General features: G+C 40.9%; 1 protein-coding gene across 1 annotated transcript; it reads left to right on the forward strand.

Annotated features, from left to right (window-relative positions):
* The first annotated feature begins 4,833 nt into the window (after positions 1-4,833).
* On the forward strand, positions 4,834-14,047 carry zgc:195001 (uncharacterized protein LOC567531 homolog). Its single transcript, XM_034711776.1, has 6 exons — positions 4,834-5,441; positions 5,814-6,026; positions 11,447-11,473; positions 11,626-11,688; positions 12,173-12,312; positions 13,286-14,047. Exons 2-6 carry the CDS (start codon positions 5,999-6,001, stop codon positions 13,688-13,690), a joined length of 663 nt encoding a protein of 220 aa, XP_034567667.1. The 5' UTR covers positions 4,834-5,441; positions 5,814-5,998; the 3' UTR covers positions 13,691-14,047.
* The last annotated feature ends 45 nt before the right edge of the window (positions 14,048-14,092 follow it).

Genomic DNA, 14,092 nt, shown 5'->3' on the forward strand with positions numbered 1-14,092 from the left:
TGTACAGACCAAACGTTAAACCAGAAGTTTCTCCTCTTTTGGGTGCATGCAAGACTGAGATGTTTCCTCAAGGGTGAAGCCAAGAGATGTAGATCTCCCCCTGCTGACTGGCTGCAGTATTGGTCATAAGCCCCGCTCCCTGTAATAACTCCAGAGGGAACATCTGTCAAACTATGCAATTCAAAAACACGTCAAATAAGTGTTTCTCAAACATGGTTCTATCTCTAAAGTAAGTTGTTATCGTGTTGATTTAAGTCCAAGTTCAGTTTGAATTAGTTGTTTAATTTTAAAAAGAGGGGAAGTGACATCATGATTGACAGCTCTGTTGACTAATGAGGCTTCTGCAGCGTTCTGTATCAGATTAGCAGGAGAAAATGTAACAAACTCTAACACAAGAGTCATAAAACTCTCTAAAGTCATCAGTGTCTGCTTCAAATCAACACATGAATCTGTTCTGCAGACTTGACCCACCTGAGGGAGCTTTAACATATTCAACATACCATGCATGCTTTGGTTGGCGTTGCAGGTGTGACATCCAGCCAGGTTGCTTGTGCACATGCTTTGGCTCCAGTAGGCACTTGTGGAGGTGATGTTTTGGCTTTAAAGCTTGCAATAAGCAGAATATATGCAAAATTTGCAAAAATTGATAACTCCGTTTTTATAAATGTTCAAAAAACAGATTTCTTTTTTGTATAGATTCCTAATAAAGTTACATTTTCAAGATACCTCTGATTAGTAAAGTCATTTTGACTTAGTCAAAGCCACCCAACCTCAGTTGATTGATAATACCAAAAGCTAGTAATAGAAAAATATGTTCTTTTAAACATTTTTTAAAAGTGAGTTAACTGTTTCTGCAAATGAACTCTTCATATATAAACTCCTAACCCAATAATCCTCACACATGATGTAATTGAACTGTGTAAGGCCTAAAAAATGTCAGAATATTAGATCATGTTTATCAGATTACAGACAAGCGTACAACATAACTTGGTTTTCCTTGTTTCCTCTCCCACTAATCTCATTATGTCACTTATCTTTGGACCTTTGAAAGAGTCTGACCCAACGGAAACCACTCACTAAATCTTTGTCACAGCATTTAAAGCAATGTAAAAACTATCTCTGCCATGTGCATATGAATGACCAGTCTGTTTGTGCATAATGATTGATTAGTCAAGGGAAATAATTCTGCATAACACCTTCCTTTAGTTGTGTGGTTTTTGGCTGAAAATGCATTTGAGGTTTAATTATTTGTTTCACTTTCACAGCAGTAAAAGATCTCATTCCACCACAAGACAATAATCACATTAAACATTAACCTGTTAAATCCAGTCTCCAGTCCCTGTCACATAAACACACTCCTCTGCGTTCACACATGGAAACCCTGAACGTGAAGCGAGGAGGAGGAAGCACCTGCCCCGTCAATCAACATGACGAGAGGAAGCCTGGACAGTCCCTGAAAAGCATCCCAGCAGGCCTTCACAGATTACAGCCTCACACTTATTGTGTCCCCCGGCTATACGTGCTATACATGTCACCATCATATCAGCATCATGCAAAGTGTGTAATGAAGTAACACGATCGGACATTTAACGGCCAAGTCTGCCCGTAATGCACACCAGTATATTACATGGTGAGCGTTGAGTGTGTAGTGTGGTGCACAGCACCCCTAAATGCACCCAAAGGTCAGGGTACAATACTATTTAAGCCCTCTCACTGACAGCAGTAAGCAGCAGGTGTTGAAATTTGTTTTCATGCCTCACATGAAGCATATCTGGTATTATAGGAGCCGGCGCTAAGCGGGCACTTACACTTCATTAAAATTCTTGCTTTAATAGCGGTGAGACACGCTTCATCGTGACGGGGAGTTATTTCCTATTAAGTTTGATCAATTAAGATGTGCCTGTGAGGGAAAGCCTCTTGACCTACAGGACCAACAGAGTAAAACATGACGGCTCGCTGCCTGCAGGAGAATAACACTTCAATTAATTGGTTTCATTGGGTTACATTTATCACCTTCTGTAAGTCCTGATGAAAACAAAGAAGAGAGTCAAGAGCTGACCCACGCACAGAAGAGTCCTCAGTGCTAAACTCAAGTCGACTAAAACAGTTACACATTTGTTTTTGTGTGTTTCATGCTCCTTCATGTCTCCTTTATTCTCCTTCTCACACGCCTCTTTGAGCTCACACATATTTTGAAATTCACAGTGTTTCCTACGGTGCAACTACATCTGCTGCAACACATTTAACTGTGCAGCTACAGCATTGGTGTCCCAGTGTGTCATTACACCTTTGTACACCGGAAGCACGAGATGCAATGTGTAAACACACAGAAGGAGCTCCACATAAACACTCAGACATGCACACACACACAAACAGTCAAAATACAATCAAAGAAAAATGTAACTACACCTTTAAATTCCCTTTTTCATGTTTGGAAAATTAATTCAAAGACGCTTCCTTTAAAAGGACAAAATTCAATTTTTTAAAACTTTAATATATGTATTTTTATATTAACAGCCTTTATATTAACGCTCATAGTGAGCGTTGTTGTGAGTCTTTGGAACATAACTAGGTTAATGCTCAGTTTTTGCTGACTTTGATTCTTTAAAAAACATGGTACTGAATATTAAAGCAAATTATACATTTTAAAATGATCAGATATTTTTGATAAACCTTTTTTTCTGTTTTAAAATTTCAAATGTTGTCTTTGCACTAATTTTAAATTTAATATAGGCTTTCATTTTTGTAGTTTGTGGTGTAGATCCCTAGAAATCCTTTTCCTCTTGCTCTTTAAACTAAACCATTTTGGTCTCCAAGATTTTACCTGAATGTTGGTTAAAGTTGTGCTTGTAGTTTCTTGTTCTTTGTCCTCAAGCATGATGAATCACACTCTTGTTAGACTGCATTTCAATTTTGTATTTGATGTTTACACTAAAGAAATGAAAGAAGAAAGTCAGGAGTGGAATAAAGTGAGCAGTTCAACTTGAACTGAAGAGCAAGTAACATTACGCAAGACATCCAGAGGGATTTATTTTTAATCTTCTACTCAAAAATGTCTTTTGGGGAAAATTCAATAAGTAATAACAAAATGTAACTCCTAATTTGACTTATTTTGTGTATATTTTTAAATAGTGAATAGAATCTGTTTGAAATCAACAAACATTTTTATTTCTCTTGTTTTAAAGGCGTCTCGTGACTCCTCGACCACTCTGTCATGACCAAGCGTGCCGGATACGGCCCTGGTGGTGAGGCTTTCAGCAGTGTGACTGCCCCCTGGTGGCTGGCTGCAGTATAGGTCAAAAAATCCGTCTCCCCCATTCATTTGAATGGAGGAGCAGTCAAACTTTAAAAAATAAATACACGTCGTACGAATGTTTCTCACATCCGTATGCTGTGGTGATATGTAGTTAGTATCTGAGTGTTTTGTGTTCAAGGCCTCTTTTTTCTGAAAAGCTTCTTTTTCTTTAGTTATTAGAGTTTAAAAAACGGGGTTTTACTTCCTGTTTCCTTTGATTCACAGCCGCCGTAGAACGAAACTTCAAAGGACACACAGCGTCTTGTGACGTCACGCTGTAGGGCGGAGCTTATTACAAAGGCTTCACAGGCTCTGGCTGCACAATGGCGGCGCCCAGGAGAGGGATTTTTGGATTCAGATCATAGACTGTAAAAAATATGGACGTAGTATCCGTGACGTCACCCATCTGTTCCTGAGAGCTGTTTTGAAGCAAATCGACGGCAGCAGCCATATTGGTAATGCGGAACTCAACTAGGCAGAGTGTGACGTAGTGTGAGTCTCTTAGCCAATGGCTGTGTGTTCCCGACCGGGAGTCACGTCAGTCATGTCCTTATTTGGGCAAAACTCATAATCTTAATATCTTCTTAACCATCATGTTAGAAAAAAATTCACCCCCCGTACAGTGTGTGCCATTAGAGAGATTAGCTTTGTAGGGCCAAGACGTTTTTTGAACCAGGCTGTAAACATGTTTATTAATGCTGCAAAGATCGTCTTTTTCCCATTCATGTCTATGTGGTTTCCGGTGTTTCTGCAGCCAGCCTCAAGCGGATTTTCGATGTATTGCAGTTTATAGCACTTCCGCATTGGCTTCATCGTTTGAGACCGGAGTTTGCCGCTGGATTCAGATCCGTACAACGGGAAGAGGCGGAGCAACGCTGTCCATTTTTATTTACAGTCTATGGCAGGGGTGTCAAACATACGGCCCGCGGGCCAAAACCGGCCCGCCAGAGGTTCCAACTGGCCCACAGGATGACTTTTGGAATTACAGAGAAGACATTGACTGCAATTTTTTAATAAATGTAACTGGTATTTCAAATTTGTCCCACAGGGGGGGCACCTGAACGGCACTCCGGGACTTTTTTTTCTCAAAGTGAGGAAAAAGAATATTTGCAGTTTGCATAATCCGGTGGAAAATCAGAGACTTTTTGGACCGGCTGGGGGGTCCATAAAGGTCTAATATAATCTATCTGTTTTTTTGCAGTAAACATTACACTCTGTGTCAGGTGAATGGGTAACCTGTGTGTTTGGTGTGTTTACAGCAGGTTTCAGGGCTTAAAGAATATAATATATGGCCCTATATGAGACTCCTCATGGCGAGAAATACAACAACTGTTTTTGTAAAAAGATAGTTCATGAAATATAAAAATTTTCAGAATGTACTTGTACTTTTTTTTGCAAACAAAGGGAAACATTTAGAGTTTTTGTTATTTATAGATTATTATGTTGTGATTTTACAGGTCTGGCCCACTTGAGATCAAATTGGGCTGAATGTGGCCCCTGAACTGAAATGAGTTTGACACCCCTGGTCCATGGTCATGACTCCCCCAGGAGGTCCCCACCCACACTTTGGGAACCACTGTACTAGATCACCAGAAAACAAACCTTTTGATCATGCCATAGTGAAAAGAGTTGATCCTTAATAATAGGGAAATCAGGTTTGTTATCTCAATATGAAGAAGTCAAGATCTTAAGAAAACAAACGGACAGTTCTTGTTACCTGTGGAAACATGTCTGAACATGTCCGCCTAGAGCTGCCGTAGTTTAGATAACAAAAGTCTTTTCAAGGTAGAACTAAATGCAGAATCTTGATTAGGTTTTGGTGTAAAATAAATAACTGAAATGTTGAATTTCTTCCAACATGATCTGAATGAAAGAATAGCTCATTTATCTTTTTAAAGAGGGGGATTAAAGCTAACGTTATGACACTTGAAGTGCTCACTACAAATAAACGTGATTAATTAAAAGTGGTCACTTGAGACGGCTGAAAATGTCAGCAATATCTGTGCGCAGCGACCACTTACAAGCTGTTATTTTCAAGCTCTGACCACATCAGCAGTTCAGTACACTTTACCCCAAGTTCTCTGCCAGAGCGCCCCTACAGCAGCTGCTGATTGATGGGATCAGGAGATTGATGACAGCTCTCCCAGTGAGTAGCTGGCTGCCATCTTACATACTGACCGCCCCCGGCTCCTCTTTGCAGAAACAAACACCTATAGCCTGTTTCAGGGTCAGTTTAAGTCAAATCCAGGGGGGCGGTCGCTCTTTGGTCGAATTTGTTGCTAAGGTAATAAAACAAACTCAGCGCTTGGATTTAAGCACCAAAGTCCTCAGAAACATTTGACCTTTGACCCTCACATGGCTGCAAAATCATCTTTCCATCCTCTGTAAGAGAGGTGAATTTGTTCCCTGTGGTTTCTCAGGGTGTTCATGTCCCTCACATGCTTGTCCCATGTGTATGCAAATGAGCGTGCATACTTGGGATATACTGGGTATTCGCTTGTCTCCATCTGATCCCTAGAAAGGTTCAGGAGTTTCATGTGTCAGCGACAGTGACCATCCATTACAACTTATGCACATTCCCTCCTCCCTCCCCGCCGCTTTTGGGAGTCAATAAGAGTGACCCACCAGAGAGGCCCGCGTGCATTATCACAAGAAGAAGCCCTCGTTTGATGCCAAACAGCACCAGGAGCAACAAAGGGAATCATGCCTGTGCCCAAGAAAGCTGGTAATGGTAAGAAACTTCATCTCTTCATGGGACATTAGGGGAGAGGCATCAGGTGTTCGTCTCTTTGGATTGAAACTAAATCAATGGAAGAAATATTGAAGTTAAATTTGGTTGATCTCAAAGACTTAGCTTCTCAAATTTGTGACATTTTCTGTTTTTATTCAGTCAACATGAGGCTTTCAGATGTACGGTTTAGCTTCTAATTGTATTATTGTACTTTATTTTGCACCTTTTTCATGTTCAAAATCCTAACAACCATTTAGAACATTGATTTTCTCTGTATTCATGTACACAACACATTGAGATTACATCAACAAGCATGCAAAAACAACCATTTCTGCTTGAGCTCAATCAGGTTGAACTTCTTCCACCCCTTCTCATGGTGATGGTCTTTAATCAGAATTTATGATGTCTTTAATTTGCCGTTTACTCGGTCTCGTAAAGTGACACCATTCCTCTAAGTCAGTCAGTTTCTCCGGTTCATCCATCATGTTATCATCAAACAGAACGAAGCGGCCTCTCCCTCCACAGTTGTGGTTTCTTCTGCACTTCTGATCCCCCTATAAAGTCATCCTCATGTGCATCAGCCTGTCTCTCTCCATCCTGGTTTATCCTCAGAGACCTCCGATCCATGCAGTGCTTCTCGTTCCAGAATAGCTTCCATAATGTATAATGTCACTAATGCCTCTGCTGGCAGCCGCAGTAACAAAGTGTGAAATGCTGCACAGTAACTCAAGTCAACAAATTGTAGAAGACAAGCCCAGCCGCTGTTATGCAACATGTGGCTCCCAGGTTCTGCTATGAGTCTGACTACAGGATTCCCGGCATTAATTGATGCTTGCTGCAAAAAAACGTGCGAGAAAAACTTTAATTTATTGTGATTCTTCGCCCTCAGTGTTTCTCGTCTCACATGTGTGCTCATCGTTCGTCCGCAGAGCCTCCAGCCAGGAGATCTGATGAGTCTGGGTCTTCGCCCCTTCTGCCCATCTCAGTATCTTCCAATCTTGCTGTCTCAGTTGGAAGTCTTGAACTTGATCTGCTCAGATAATGTAGCTCTGTCCCACTGAGAGGGGAATCTGGGGAGGGAAAGTGTCCATCCCGACTGTCCATCACACATGCAACATCCAGGCTTGACCTTTCCCTTGAGTTCTTTTGAAACTCTTTTGAACATGTGCTCACAAGAGAGAAACTCATGTGTCGTGGTTTGTAAATGTCGTGAATCAATTCCAAAATCTCAAGACATCCAGCTCAGTTTCTCCACAGATTCTGCTCTAATCCAGCAGCTTCACTCAAGACATTCATCCATTATTCCCAACTTGATTTATGAGGTGTCTCCCTCTGCCCTTAAATATCGTGATGCCTCGCACCTTGCTGTCCTCTACCTCTCCATCGCCGTGATGTCAAGTCATCAATCTTTTCGAGTATCTGTTTATCCCTGTGAGGCTTTCATGTTGATCTTGTTGGGCGAGGAGCGGCATACACAGGGGATTAACCCCCAGAGACAAACTGGATGGGTGGCGTGTTTCCAATCAGCCGTCTCTCTTGCCAGCCTGATATCTCACTCCTCAGTCACATTTCAAACCCACCGGAGAAGACGCCGTAATCAGTGTAAAGATTCAAAGACGAATCTATTCTCCGTGAATGTCTGTCTTCGAGTGACTCCCTCTCAAAGCCTTGTTGACACTGTTCCTCCGGGTTTTTCTTTCATCATGTCCTAGTCTCACCTGCTCTGCTCCTTTATGGATGCAATCAAGGAAGGAAGACGGATGAGGTGACCTGTCACCAGCGTCATTTTCATCTCCACTAGTTTCGAAAGAGGACTGCATGGCCTTCATTTGATCCCTCCAGGTCCTGCCAAGCCTGTCCTCCTGTCTTTATGCTCCCTGTGTGGATGCTGTTCGATATACCGCACCATGCAGAGCAACGTTTGCACACTTAGCTTTGAAGAGGAGCTCCAGCAAGTTTGCTTTCAAAGTTAAACATAACATGTGGACTAAACCTGAGCCCTGTGATCTCTCTGTAACGAGACCATCCGCCTCAGCAGGGTCTAATTAATGACTCCACATGCCTGATAATTATCAGATTTTCACTTATTAGTGGCTTCACTTCGAGTATTGTGTTTCCTATAATGGAACAGTGACACTTTATATATTTAGATCTCTAATTAGAGCACAGAAGATTTAAAGGAGACGTGGATCTCTGCCTGAAAGGAACTGCGAGCCATCACGGACGATTGAAAGTAATGCCACCTTTCAATCACATCAGACGCATGCAGATGTTAAACCAGACTCTTATTTACCGCCCGAGTCGGTACGCGGCTGGTGTCCTCTCCAAAAGAGTGTCATGGAGGCTGGAGGGGGTTAAGTTTCCTCAGGCTCAGACATGTCTCAGTTGACTCATGATGGTGCCAACGCTGCAGCGATAACAGAACAACAGGCTCCTTTACGTGTGTTAGATTGTGTTGCGTTTACATTCATAGCAATAATGGAAAAACCTCATCTTTGTTTGGTTTGGTTTGTCATGAAATCAAGATCAAATATATCCTCTCTCTCACATCACATACACTTCTGTAGGTGTCAGATTACAGAAGGATAACATTAAACTGCTTTTACCTGATTTTAAAGTGTACTAAAAGGAGGTTTGGTACATTTCCAGTGGTGATTAGTTGATTGTTCTTGATCTTAACTCAAAATTATTTTCTTCAAGTGTGCAGAGAGGGTGAAAAATGTTGCATTTGCTTGTATTTTATCCTGATATCAGTTGTTGTCTTCTCAAACTGTAAAAAGCTACAGAGGTCCAAACTGGCCATGCACCAATCCATTCATTTACACCATTTTCATGCAAAGAAATTTGTATTTATTGCATCAATTTATTATAAAAGCCAGCTTAGTAATTCAGAGATTGTGAGAAAATAAATCAAGGCAGGAGAAAGTAATTGAAATTAATTAATCATCACGGAAAAACCAACAAGATAAATAAGTTATGATATCATCAAAACCACCAACATTTTTTGGCTTAGGTCCTCATTACAAAAATTGCAAAATTTATTTTTATTTTTTATTTTTTTATGACTTAAAGCTGCTGTGAGGAACTTTTGTTTTGTATCGATTCTGACGCCCCCCTGGTGGACAAAGTGATATCTCTTATCTCTTGTCCTGTACATGCAAAAGTAGTGTTTTCAAGAAAAGCCTCATCCTGTTGTCTTCAACAGTCAACATTATCAAGCAATGTGATTATTTTCCATGTCTCTGAAGTGAGATGTCCATCATCTGGTCTGACACCTACCCCCTCAGAGCGGTTTCAGGCATTAAAAATGACAACAGAGAAGGTGTCAGTGTTGCTGCTGATGGTCTTGTTTGCTATTGAAGGTCATAAAGAGGCATCTGTGTCATTTTCAGTCTGTTTCTCAGCCATTTCAAAACTCCTCACAGGACCTTTAATTATCAGAATTTAACACAACAAGATTAAAAATGAAGAATTTTTTTATTTAAATTATTTGTATTTTTGTATATAATTTAAGTGGACTTCCAAACTCTTACTGGAAATTAAAACAAATATATAAATTTAATTATTTATTATAATTTAATATGCCTTATACATTTAATTAGAGATGCCCAATATGTTTAATTATCATGTGAAATAATTTTGAGGGAGGAGAAGAATTTATAGAATTAAAATATAATTTAATAAAATGAAGAAATAAATCAATATATTTTTTTATTATTTTTTCAGATATATTTTTTGACATTTTCACCCTTATTTGATAGGACAGCTGAAGACAGACAGGAAATGTGGGGAGTAGAGAGCGAGGGAAGACATGCAGGAAATGGTCAAGGCCGGAGGTCGAAGCAGTGACCTCTGTGACGAGGACTATAACCTCTGTACATGGGGTGCACCTAGACCACTAGGCCAGCAGTGCCCTAAAGTGTTGTTTTTTAATACTCCTCTCAATTTAATCAACAACTTCTGTGGGAATACATGTGATATTCATAAACTTAGGAGGTTTTTTTTTTAAAAAAGGTATAAAATTTAGTCTTTGGGTCTTCGCTAACACGTTTACTCGACGGCCGTGAGCTATTAGGACCGTCCATATACGGAAACCGGTAAATTGAGGCTGTTCCATCTAATTCTGTCCAGAGCAAATGTGATGATGTAGCCGTCTGATAGGTGAGAAAGAATGATGAGTTAGTTGTTCGTGTGAAATGTGAGGAAACAGTAACTCGATCACACACAGAGGGGAGCCGGATCATGAGCCGACCGGTCAGTGCAGGATGTCGTTTTTCTGGGAATGTCAGAAGACGAAGTGACTCACAAGCTGGAGGAGGAACAAACACACAGAGACGATACACCATCCTACAACACCACAAACATGCCCTCAGCAGGATGAAGTAACCGCAACATGCAGAGAGTATATTCTTAGACCCAGAGTCCTGCTGTCAGTGGTAATGATGTGTGTCCTTAACAAATGGATGCTCCGGCCTCCAGATTCCTTATGTTGAAACCTAAACCTTGGGCGGCATGAGGGGAACTTCATGAATCAGTGCTGAGCCCACATAGCACACATGCCTCCCTGTGATCTACAGCATGCTGAGAGTGGTTGATGATTTACTGAGAATATGACAACCTGACAGAAACATGGATGAAAGGAGAGGCTTTGGAGAAAGACGAGAAGAAGCTGGGGGAAGTTTTTCTTACCAATACCACCCTGAGTAATAAATGCAGATATAGTCTTTCACTTTTCAATAATTACAACGTTTAGAGATGTCAGATGATAAAAACAAACCTTAGCCAATGTCTATATTATATACTTAGCGCCATGTGCCGAGTATGCACATCACCGGGACTCTGCTCTAGTTGAGGGGTCACCAATGTCCTGACCTATAAATCACAAGGAAGCCAGAACTGGCAGTACACCCTGATCTGCTGACGATGGGACCATCCTTCACTAGCGCAAACATGAAACTGTATCAACATTGGAAATATGTTTTCTTAGGAAATAAATCCAGTTGGGAAATAAAGACGTCTATTTTTGTGAGTAGCGTGTGTCTGCAGACCTGGAGGCTGCAGATGTAGGACCACCTTTCTTGGACTGCAACTCCAAGACCCTTGTTGTTTGTGACGTTACCACTTAATGCATTTGATGTATTGTTTAACCTTAACCCTGATCCTGACTGTTGCAACAACACGCTGGGACTAGAGATACAGCTGCATCTGACTCTGCAGTAATATTGGTTTTTGTGGCCCCCTGGTGGCCATTAGAGGGAATACAGGTTTCAGGGACTTCTGCAATGACTTCACTTCCAGACTTCTTATGGACAGTCTGTGTTTTTGTTTTGTTGTTATTGTGAAACATCCAGTGTTAGAAGAATCTGTGATAAGGGTTAGTTATGACACATTAATGATACAACATTATTTTTCTTTTCCAGGAAGGAAAAACAGCACAGTTCCTGAAGGTAAACTTGTTGGATGTCTTTTGATCCCTAAAGGATATTAAGAACTTTACATTAACTCAAATAGCCGTGTTTTATAAAATGAATCTTTCTCTTATGTTAAAGTGTCATGAATTTACAACTAATGTTGCTTTCTTCTCTATTTGTCACCTCAGAGAAGCTGCCGCCGTATGAACCCAATGTCCCTGAACCTACCACCAGAGCTGACTTCATGAAGTGTAAGACTTTAATCCCAACACATAACGTCATTACAGTCTAAGCACATGATGGAAACTTGTACAGCAGAGTGAAGTTTTAAGTGTGTAAGGAGAGCATGATAAATCTGTTTGATCAAGAATCTAATTAAAACTGTTTTTTAAAGAAATTAAGTTTAACACTGCAATAAATTAACAACACTTAAACCCTAAATTGTGCACAGATTAATGTCTTTCAGACAAAATAATCAAGTTAAATTATAAATTTACGCATTATAGAATAACTTTGGAGTCAGATGTTTTGTCATTTTTATAATGAGGGTTATTTAAATGCTAATTTCACATGCCTACTTAATGTAAAGACAGATGGAGCTCATTTAATCTACTCAGAAACAATTAAAAAGTCTTGTTTTTTCATAACTATCATAATAATACAATAAAACTCCTCTTGTGTCTCTTCTCTTCTGCCTCTCCCACTCTGTTTATCCCCTCCTCTTCCTCCTCTCAGACTGGATCCCCATCACTCTGGATGATAAAACTGCACAGAAGCTGCTGTGGATTTCAGAGGGCGCCACCAAGGTGGCACGTACGACTGATGCGGTCTGCCCGTACCCCAACAGACCTGAGAGATATGAGCACTCACCTCAGGTGGGCTGGACTGAGAAGTTAAAGCAACTTCACCTGTTTTATACATGCAGGACAATATTTCTCCTGGAGGTTAATTTGAGTTAGTAACTTTTTTTTTAACATGGTATCAGCAAAAAGGAAGGATTGCATTTAAAGTCTGTTTAGTTTGCAGTCAAATATGAAGAGGGAAGAGAAAGTCCTGCCAGAGAGGGAGATTGAATGTGTGCCTTTTTCTGTGAAATGACAATTTAATCGTCTAAATCAGGGGTTCCCAAAGTGTGGGTCGGGACCCCCTGAGGGGTCCTGAGACACAAATGCAGGGTTGCAGATGTCTTCCAGAATGTTTTTCTTTTTAAAGTTATCTAAAAATAGTAAATTTTTGTACATTATAGTAAAAAATATTGACACAAATAGTAGCTAAACTTGAAATAAAACCTAGAAAATAGAAAATCTAATGAGTTTTCTGCCTTTCTTTGTTTCCAGATGACTCCTAAGTTTAGGGTTAGTGAAGAGTTAATTATCTAAAGCATCAGCAGCAGCAGGTTAATTCATAACAGCACAGTAAACACAGACACATGCTCATATAGGTAGGGTCATTTTCTGCAGACCAGCTAAATGAAGCCACATTAAATCACTTTGAGGGACAGTGGGGGTCAGGAGTCTTTGGCACCAATATTTTGGGGGTTGAGAGCTGAAAAGTTTGGGACTCCAAGACCAGGGGGAACTCCAAAACCAAGGGTGCTCCTCGGTTTGCGACCCAGCAGAGTACCCAACCTTACTCAGCGAGTTTTTAGTTATATGCTGCTGTGAATGTTTTGCATTTGTTTGTTTTTGTTCCCTAATTATTTAGATTGTTTCAATAAGGCAGAGTAAACTGTAAACTGAATTGCCCTTCAAGGATTAATAAAGTCTTCTGAACTGAACTGAACTGAACTGAACCCCTGGTCTAAATAGTTGAACCAGAAATTCAACCTCCTTCTCCTCCCTCCTTCAGGTGCTGTGTAAGGAGAGTCTGTTGGGCCACCGCGGGTACTGGGAGGTGGACTTCGATGGCTGGGTGGTGATCGGGGTGGTCTGCGAAAGCGCCCCCAGGAAGAGCAACGACGGGCCCTGCGGCATCGGGGAGAACACTGGCTCCTGGGGCGCCGGCTGGTCTGGCTCCTGCTACCAAGTGTGGCACAACAGCGAGAACGTGGACGTCACGCTCCCCGCTCTGTCCACCATGGGGATCTACTTGGACCAGCCCGCTGGCATCGTCAAGTTCCTGCTGGTGGAGGGCGAGGGCGAGAAGGAGGTGCGGCTGCTTCACAAGTTCAAGATCAACACCCAGGAGAAGATTTTCCCCGGGTTCTGGGTCGGCACGAATTCGTTCTGCCTCATTCGGAAAAAGGATCAGTGACAGCCGAGCGTTTCCAGAGCGAGGGTCGATTTGTGTAAATTTAAGGAGCGGCGAGGAGGGAGGTGAAGGAGTTTGTTTGAGGATCAAGTGTTGGAGTTTGCAAAGCAGGAGCCAAGCACGTTACATATCTATCTGTGAGGATGTGTTTGCTTTCTCTGGTGCATGTAGAAAAGTGTTTTTTCCTAATATATCTGAAGATGCAGAATTATTTTATTTACTTTATTTATTTATATTTATCTTTTAGTTTTAGGCAAGGTCGTGTTTTTGTGACACAAAGGGCTTTGCATGTATTCAAATGCTTGCTGTATTTTTTTAAGTGTTGAATATAGTTAATAAATTCTACTGTTGTGTAATAAAGCTGACTCTGTTGTTATTTTAAGATGAGTGTTAAACATTAACTCC

Source organism: Notolabrus celidotus, chromosome 20 (assembly GCF_009762535.1).
Source record: "Notolabrus celidotus isolate fNotCel1 chromosome 20, fNotCel1.pri, whole genome shotgun sequence".
Taxonomy (NCBI): domain Eukaryota; kingdom Metazoa; phylum Chordata; class Actinopteri; order Labriformes; family Labridae; genus Notolabrus; species Notolabrus celidotus.